Source organism: Ruditapes philippinarum, unplaced genomic scaffold, assembly GCF_026571515.1.
Source record: "Ruditapes philippinarum isolate M1 unplaced genomic scaffold, ASM2657151v2 ctg4218_1_1_1_1, whole genome shotgun sequence".
NCBI classification, from domain to species: Eukaryota; Metazoa; Mollusca; class Bivalvia; order Venerida; family Veneridae; genus Ruditapes; species Ruditapes philippinarum.
This window is the reverse complement of record NW_026852101.1, coordinates 43,210-52,916: the sequence shown is the minus strand read 5'-3', so window position 1 is coordinate 52,916 and position 9,707 is coordinate 43,210. Positions and strand designations below refer to the sequence as shown.

At 37.0% G+C, this 9,707-nt stretch overlaps 1 protein-coding gene across 1 annotated transcript in view; it reads right to left on the bottom strand.

Moving 5' to 3' along the window:
- Positions 1 to 798: 798 nt before the first annotated feature.
- The window catches only part of LOC132749237 (hillarin-like), a gene marked incomplete at its 5' end in the record, with an annotated part of 45,163 nt that continues 36,254 nt past the window's right edge, over positions 799 to 9,707 (bottom strand). The window contains 1 exon segment of the mRNA XM_060738960.1: positions 799 to 4,054. Coding sequence (XP_060594943.1) covers positions 3,830 to 4,054 — 225 coding nt within the window. The 3' untranslated portion in view covers positions 799 to 3,829.

Below are 9,707 nucleotides of genomic sequence, written 5' to 3'. Positions count from 1 at the left end.
TTGTGCACTGCACTTTCTCTTCATGTGCTTGACCATTGTATGAAGTTATTTTGAATTCCAATCAGTAGTTTTCAAGTTATGATCTAGAAAAGGAGAAGAATCGAAGGGCAATAACTCTGTAATTAGTCAAATGGAGTTATGGTTTTTGTGCTTCCCCTTAATCTGCTTGACCATTATATGAAATTGTATTGAATTCCAACTAGTGGTTTTCAAGTTATTCTCTGGAAAGAAAAAAACAATGGAAAAGTGACAAAGGGCCATAACTCTACAATTACTCTGGATAGATTTATGGTTCTTGTGCACTGCACTTCCTCTTGGGGCCAATTTTGACCCCAGGGCTTTTATTTGAACAAACTTGGTAGACACCCATTAGAAGATGTTTCATGCTAAATATCTTAGCTCTAGCTCTTTGGGTTCTTTAAAAGAAGATTTTTTAAGTTTTTACTATATACATATAGGGAAAATCAATGACCCCCCGGGGCGGGGCCGATTTTAATTCTAGGAACAAAATTTGAACAACTTTGGTTTTGGACCTATTGATGATACCATAGACCAAATATCAAAGCTCTAGGCCATTTACTTTCAGACCAGAAGATTGTTTTCACTATATGTATATAATGTAAATCAATGACCCCCTGAGGGCGGGGCCAATTTTGACCCGAGGGCCATTATTTGAACAATCTTGGTAGAGGTCTACCACACAATGTTTCATGCCAAATATCTTACCTGTAGCCTTTGCCAATTCAGAGAAGAAGATTTTTTTATGTTTTACTATATACATATTAGAAAAACCTATGACCCCCGGGGCGGGGCCAATTTTGACACTAGGAACAAAATTTGTACAACTTTGGTATTGGACCTTCAGATGATACCATAGACCAAATATATCAAAGCTCTAGGCCATTTACTTTCAGACCAGAAGATTTTTCAAGTTTTCACTATATGTATGTAATGAAAATCAATGACCCCCCGGGGCGGGGCCAATTTTGACCCTAGGGCCATTATTTGAACAATCTTGATAGAGGTCTACTACACAATGTTTCATGCCAAATATCTAATCTGTAGCCTTTGCCAAATCAGAGAAGAAGATTTTTTTAGATTTTACTATATACATATAAGGAAAAACCTATGACCCCCCGGGGCGGGGCCAATTTTGACACTAGGGACAAAATTTGAACAACTTTGGTAGAGGACCCATAGATGATACCATATACCAAAAATCAAAGCTCTAGGCCATTTACTTTCAGACCAGAAGATTTTTCAAGTTTTCACTATATGTATGTAATGAAAATCAATGACCCCCCGGGGCGGGGCCAATTTTGACCCTAGGGCCATTATTTGAACAATCTTGATAGAGGTCTACTACACAATGTTTCATGCCAAATATCTAATCTGTAGCCTTTGCCAAATCAGAGAAGAAGATTTTTTTAGATTTTACTATATACATATAAGGAAAAACCTATGACCCCCCGGGGCGGGGCCAATTTTGACACTAGGGACAAAATTTGAACAACTTTGGTAGAGGACCCATAGATGATACCATATACCAACAAGAGGGCCATGATGGCCCTGAAGTCGATCACCTATATATAGCCCCCCCCCCTTGGCAGGGCCAATTTTAACCCAAGGGCTTTTATTTGAACAAACTTGGTAGACACCCATAAGAAGCTGTTTCATGCTAAACATCTAAGCTCTAGCTCATTGGGTTTCTTAAAAGCAGTTTTTTTAAAGTTTTTACTATACACATATAGTTAATAGTTAATAAATAACACCACTGGGGCGGGGCCAATTTTGACCCCAGGGCTTTCATTTGAACAAACTTTGTAGACACTTACTAGAAGATGTTTCATGCTTAATATCTAAACTCTAGCTATTTGGGTTTTTTCAAAGATGATTTTTAAGTTTTTGCTATACAGATGTAAGAAAAATCAATGACCCCCGGGGCGGGGCCAATTTTGACCCCAGGGCTTTTATTTGAACAAACTTTGTAGACACTCACTAGAAGATGTTTCATACTAAATATCTTAGCTCTAGCTCTTTGATTTCTTTAAAAGAAGATTTTTTAAGTTTTTACTATATGCATAAAGGGAAAATCAATGACCCCCTGGGGCGGGGCCAATTTTGACCCCGGGGCTTTTATTTGAACAAACTTGGTAGACACTCATTAGAACATGTTTCATGCTAAAGATCTTAGCTCTAGCTCTTTGGGTTCTTTAAAAGAAGATTTTTTAGGTTTTTACTATATGCATATAGGGAAAATCAATGACCCCCTGGGGCGGGGCCAATTTTGACCCGGGGCTTTTATTTGAACAAACTTGGTAGAAACTCATTAGAACATGTTTCATGCCAAATATCTAAGCTCTAGCTCTTACGGTTTTTTAAAAGAAGATATTTAAAGTTTTTTCTTTCGGTTGCCATGGCAACCAGAGTTCTGCATGGAATTAAATTCTTTGAACAATTTTTAAAGGTGACCACCAAAGGAACATTCCTGTGAAGTTTGGATGAAATTGGCTTAGTGGTTTATGAGGAGATGTCATTTAAAGTAAAAGTTTACGGACGGACGGACGGACGCTGGACGAAAAGCGATCACAAAAGCTCACCCTGTCACTTTGTGACAGGTGAGCTAAAAATCAAAGCTCTGGCCCATGTACTTTCAGACAAGAAGATTTTTTAATTTTGTGTTTTTTGAAATCCTTTTCTGGCCCTATGACCTACATATGCAACATTTGAACAGCTTTGAAAGGGGACCACCCAAGGATCATTTCTGTAAAGTTTGGTTGCAATTGGCCATGTGGTTTAGGAGATGTTGTTTGAAAAGTTTGACGCCATTTTTTGAAGGACGCACGACGCACAGACGCACGACGGACGCAGAGTGATGACAAAAGCTCACCCTTGAGCACTTTGTGCTCAGGTGAGCTAAAAAGGGGCAATTATTCTGTAAAAATGCTTGTCTACAGATTGGGGGCAATATGGTGAACAATTGTACAAAGTTTCAAAGCCATTGGGGGCATTATGGTGAACAATTGTACAAAGTTTCAAAGCCATATGTCAATTAACTTTGTAAATATTTGAGGTGCTACAAAAACTTTAACGTAAATTCTAAGTCGAAAAAGGGGCATAATTCTGTCAAAATATTTGATAGAGTTACCTCCCCTTGTCTACAGGATGGGGTCATGATGGTGAACAAGTGTGCAAAGTTTCAAAGCCATATGTCAATGGACTTTGAAAATATATGAGATGTTACAAAAACTTTAACATAAATTCTTATTTTGAAAAGGGGCATAATTCCGTCAAAATGCTTGATAGAGTTACCTCATTAAGAATATACGTTTCAATAAACGTTTGATATCATATAATCTGGTGAAGCAGAATGAGTGTTAGACAGGCTTCAAGTTTACAGTCTGTGAATTAAGAAAAGCTAAGTACTTCAATATATTCATTTTGATGTTTTTTATCAGTCCTGGTTATTTAGATAACTGCCAGAGGCTTCTGGCAAAACTAGAAAAATCTATATAACAAATATAAATTTGTACTTTTTATCCACTTGAGAGTTTTTAATGAAACACAATGAAAATCCCTGGGTAGTCCTTTATAAAAGATTTAATGATTATGTTACATGGAATAGGAACATCACAAGTTTAAGGTCAAAGCTTTAAATAACTGACATGTAGATTCTTTATTGAACCTTGGGTAGCGCATGCACTGCTCAAGAGCCAATCCCTTAATAAATGGACCGTATTATCAAGCCTAAGTGCTAACAGTGCTTTAACTTTCATTGACATTTAAATGATTATAAGAAAAACTCTTTTCCAAAGCAAAGGAGTTAATATCATACTTGGGCTTCTAATTCCTTTTCTAGATCTCTCCTTAATTCTTCTTTCTTTTGTGCCAAAAGGTCCAACATTTGCTCGCTTTGTTTTGTCACAAGGGATGACGTCATACTTTGTTCCTTCTGTTTTAGTCTCAATGTCATGCTTTCCTTCTTCTTCTCTTTCTTGACAGTGAGTGTTTTCTCCAACTCCTTCTTCTGGTTCTCAAATTGTACAGTCATTATCTAAAATACAAAGGAAGGCCTTACTTTGCATGAAAAATAGATAAACCGAAAATTTCAATTAACACTGACATGTAATATGCAAAAACTGAGGGTTAATAGATACACTTTCATGAACAAGAGCTAACACTAAAGTTGATGCATAACCCCCCAACAGCCAACTCGACTTTTTCAAAACTACGGGGTCTGAAGCAAAACTTGAACGCTATATTTTATGATGTTTCAAAACATCATTTGTACTTCACTTCAGTGCTGTTATACTTTTACCTTCGTGATCATTGATTCCAGCACATTTAAGTGCTGAAAATTGAGCACCCCTCAAGTCTGTGACCTTGTTTTTAACCAGAGATGACCCATATTTGAACGTTACTTTGAAATCATCAAAACAACCTTCCTGACCAATTTCAAGAACATTTGGATCAAAACTGCAGCCACTAGAGAGTTAACAAGCTTTTTCTATTTTTAGCTCCTGTGACCTAGTTTTTAACCAGAGATGACCCATATTCGAACTTGACCTAGAAATCATCAAAACAATCTTCCTTATCAATTTCTAGAATATTTGGATCAAAACTGCAGCCACTAGAATGTTAACAAGATTTTCCTATTTTTAGCTCCTGTGACCTAGTTTTTGACCAATGACGACCCATATTCCAACTTGTCCTAGAAATCATTCGAAACAACCTTCATGACCAATTTTCAGAATATTTGGATCAAAACTGCAGCCACTAGAGTGTAAACATGATTTTTCTATTTTTAGCTCCTGTGGCCTAGCTTTCGACCGAAGATGACCCATATTCAAACTTGATCTAGAAATCATTAAAAACAACCTTCCTCATTAATTTCCAGGATATTTTAACAAAACTACAGCCACTAGAGTGTTAACAAGATTTTTCTTTTTTTAGCTCTTGTGACCTAGTTTTTGACCAAAGATGACCCATTTTCGAACATGACCTGTATTTCATTGAGACAAACATTTTGCCAAAGTTTTAATAGATCCAATCAAAACTGTAACTGCTAGAGTGTTAACAACCCAAATATTGATGACGCACAACGCACGATACCAGACATAGTCGCATCACTATACCTCAACTTGACCACTTCGTGGTCAGGTATTTTTAGCTAAATAACCATTGAAACCTCACACCCATTTTGATATATTTATAAACTGCTACAAATGATTAGAAATAGAAACATATGAGAATTATGGTTTTTAAGCATAATTAAATATTGACATACTAGTAGTTAACCGAACATTGACATTATAAAGGTTTTTTTTCTAATTATCGACCAACACTGTTTAAAGCTGCATGGATCAAGATAAGCCCAAATATTTCAACTGTAGTTCCTTGACCTTGACCCCAGGGGGGGGGGGGTCCAATTGCAATACCAACCCAGGTCTTTGTTGGAAGGGGCACATAGATATACCAATCAAAGGATTAGTGTCACCATTGCAATGTTGTAAGGGGATAATCGTTCGTTATTAGCGTTCTAGACTAGTTTTATATAAAAATGAATAATTTCTTGCTTAAAAGTAGATTATTTTAGATTTTTATTTTACCGGGACATAAAACATCTCCGAGACACCTCCAGGACAGACACCTTATTTAGGGGACTTTCCCGGACATCCGGGACGTTATGGCATGTATGACATAAAAGTATCTTTTAAAAAAAAAGTTTCTTTAAAAAAAAGGTATGTCTAGCAATTGATAGATCCCTACTCTGACCTTTTATTTGAAAAACAATAAATTTTAACACAAACATTGACATTGACATGTGCTCTTTTGTTTAGCAATATGTTGTGGTGAAATTCTTAATGTATCCACTAATCTGATAATTAGACAGGTCACCAGTTGTTTACTAAATAAGTACAATTTTAATAGAAACATTTCAATATTTGGGAAATTAACTTGACCAAAGTACCTAGTAATCGTTTACCGGTGGTGATCTCATTAAACTGATTATAGTTTCGAATTGATTAGAGACCACAAATAAAAACATGTGTTTCGGTACAATAACAAAAATAGGAAGTAGTGAACAGTTTAATGACAGAAAGTCAGATGTGGTCAAATATGTTTTCTTACCAGAACAGAACAAATAAATAATTATTTCAGACCCTAGTAATAACCCAAAAGAGTGGCCGAAATTACAGATCCCAAACCCTTTTAACAACGGATTTACTGCAGTACATATTTCAAGCTAGTGAGTTTAAAAATATAAAATCTATCGATAAACTACCGTAAGTTAGTTGAGTGTTGGCGGTTTAAAACAAAAAAACAACAAAAACAAAACAAGAGCACCGCTAGGTGGAGCATTATATACCCGGAAAGTGTTAGTCTTGAATAAATAAACAAACAACAAGAAATGCGAACGACACATGTGCCCCCTTTTCTAGCCCTTGACTCACATTATTAGTTTTTTTGTTATAGAAACTTGCCATAAATGGGTACATGGAAGTGTTCAGTTATGGAAACAAGAGGGTCATGATAATTTATTGGCCCTGAAATCGCTCACCTGTATATAAGCCCCCGGGGCGGGGCCAATTGTAACCCAGGGGCTTTTATTTGAACAAACTTGTTAGACACCCATTTGAAGATTTTTCATGATAAATATCTAAGCTCTAGCTGTAAGAAGATTTTTTTAAGTTCTTACTATACACATATAGAAAAAAACAATGACCCCCCACCTCTGGGCGGGCCCAATTTTGTCCCCAGGGTTTTTATTTGAACAAACTTGGTAGTCACTGACTAGAAGGAGCTTAATATCTAAACTCTAGCTCTTTGGGTTTTTTAAAAGAAGATTTTTTAAGTTTTTTTTATATACATATACTATATACAATGACCCCCCACCTCTGGGCGGGCCCAATTTTGACACCAGGGCTTATATTTGAACAAACTTGGTAGACACCCACTAGAAGATGTTTCATGCTTAATATCTAACCTCTAGCTATTTGGGCTTTTTAAAGATGATTTTTTAAGTTTTTACTATATACAAATACGAAAAATCAATGACACCTCGGGGGCAGGGCAAATTTTGACCCCTGGGCATTTATTTGAAAAAAATTGATAGACACTGACTAGATGATGTTTCATGCCAAATATTTGAGCTCTAGCTCTTTTGGTTTTCTGAAAGAAGATATTTAAGTTTTTTTCTTTCGGTCGCCATGGCAACCTAAATTCTGCTTAGAATTAAATTCTTTGAAAATATTTCAAAGTTGACTACAAAAGGAACATTCCTGTGAAGTTTGGATGAAATTGGCTTAGCGGTTTATGAGGAGATGTCGTTTACAGTAAAGGTTAACGGACGATGGACGCCGGACGAAAAGCGATCACAAAAGCTCACCATGTCATTTTGTCACCAAAAGGAAATATAATAAAGACTTTGTGATAGTTTTCAATATGATGAGCGGAAACCATTCCAACATTTAAGGCCCCTGTGACCTTGACATTTGACCCAGTGACCCCAATATCTATAGGGGTCATTTACTAGTAATGATCAATCAGTATGTGCAATATGAAGACTTTGTGGTAAATAGTTTTTAAGATAATTAGCAGAAACCATTCCGACATTTAAGGTCCCTGTGAACTTGTCCTTTGAACTAGTGACCCGAAAGCAATAGGGGTCATCTACTAGCTATGACCAATCAATATGTGAAATATAAAGATTTTGTGATAAATAGTAACTAAGATTATGAGCGAAAACCATTCTGACATTTAAGGCCCCTGTGACCTTGACCTTTAACCTAGTGACCCCAAAAACAATAGTGGTCATCTACTAGTTATGACCAATCAATATGTGAAATATAAAGACTTTGTGATAATCAGCTTTCAAGATAATGAGCTGAAATCATACTACCATTCAAGGACCCTGTGACCTTGACCTTTGACCTGGTGACCCCAAAAACTATAGGGGTCATCTCCTAGTTATAAGCACTCAATATGTGAAATATTAAGACTTTGTGATAAATAGTAACCATGATAATCAGCAGATATCATAATACCATTCAAGGCCCCTGTGACCTTGACCTTTGACCTAGTGACCCCAAAATCAATAGGGGTCATCTACTAGTTATGATCAATCAATATGTGAAATATCAAGACTTAAATTATCAATAGTAACCAAGATAATGAGCGGAAACCATTCTGACATTTAAGGCCCCTGTGAACTTGACCTTTGACCTTGTGACCCCAAAATTAAAAGGAGTCATTTACTAGTTATGACCAATCACTATGTGAAATATCAAGACTTTGTGATAAATAGTTTTCAAGATAATCAGGGGAAACCAATCTAACATTTAAGGCCTCTGTGACCTTGACCTTTGACCTAGTGACCCCAAAATCACAAGGGGTCATCTACTAGTTATGACCAATTAGTATGTGAAATATGAAGACTCTGTGATAGTTTTCAAGATAATCAGCGGAAACCATGTGGTCTACCAACAGACAAACTGACAGACAGACGACAAACAGACCGACATTTGCAAAACAATATACCCCCTCTTTTTCAAAGGGGGGCATAAACATTGTGACTTCTGTAAAACAGCCATCTTTCATTGAACCCATTTATGAAGGAAATACAATGTATACATAAACTAGAACTGCCACTATCATGGCGTGAATACCCCTGCATACCACTTTGTCAGAATCAACAGTGGCCATTTAGAGCTCAAGGACAACCTCCCTGCCAAATCTGAGGTTACTAAGCCAGTGCATTGCTAAGTTATGTATTCTACATGCTTCAAATGTGAAAATGTCAAAATCAATACACTGCGGACAGGCATTCTTTAGCAATTGAGAAGAAAAGCTTTTTTTTGTCAAGGTCTCTGTGACCTTGACCTTTGACCCAGTGACCTCAAAATCAATAGGGGTCACCTTATGGTCATGATCAACATTCATGTCAAATATGAAGACTGTGGGTCAAAGGAATCTAAAGTTATTGGGCAGACATTTTTTTTATAGTCAAGGCCCCTGTGAACTTGACCTTTGACCTGTTGACCTCAAAGTCAATAGGGGTCATCTACTAATCATAACTAACCTCCATGCCAAATATTAAGACTGTGGGTCAAAGGAATCTAAAGTTATTGGGCCGACAAGCTTTTTGAAGTCAAGGCCCCTGTGACCTTGACCTTTGACCTGGTGACCTCTAAATCAATAGGGGTCATCAACTAATCAAGACTAACCTCCATGCCAAATATGAAGACTGTGGGTCAAAGGAATCTAAAGTTATTGGGTGGACAAGCTTTTTGAAGTCAAGGCCCCTGTGACCTTGACCTTTGACCCAGTGACCTCAAAGTCAATAGGGGTCATCTACTAATCATGACTAACCTCCATGCCAAATATGAAGACTGTGGGTCAAAGGAATCTTAAGTTATTGGGCCGACAAGCTTTTTTTCAGTCAAGGCCCCTGTGACCTTGACCTTTGACCTGGTGACCTCAAAGTCAATAGGGGTCATCTACTAATCATTTACTAACCTCCATGCCAAATATGAAGACTGTAGGTCAAAGGAATATTAAGTTATTTGGCAGACAAGCTTTTTGAAGTCAAGGCCCCTGTGACCTTGACCTTTGACCTGGTGACCTCAAAGTCAATAGGGGTCATCTACTAATCATTACTAACCTCCATGCCAAATATGAAGACTGTGGGTCAAAGGAATCTTAAG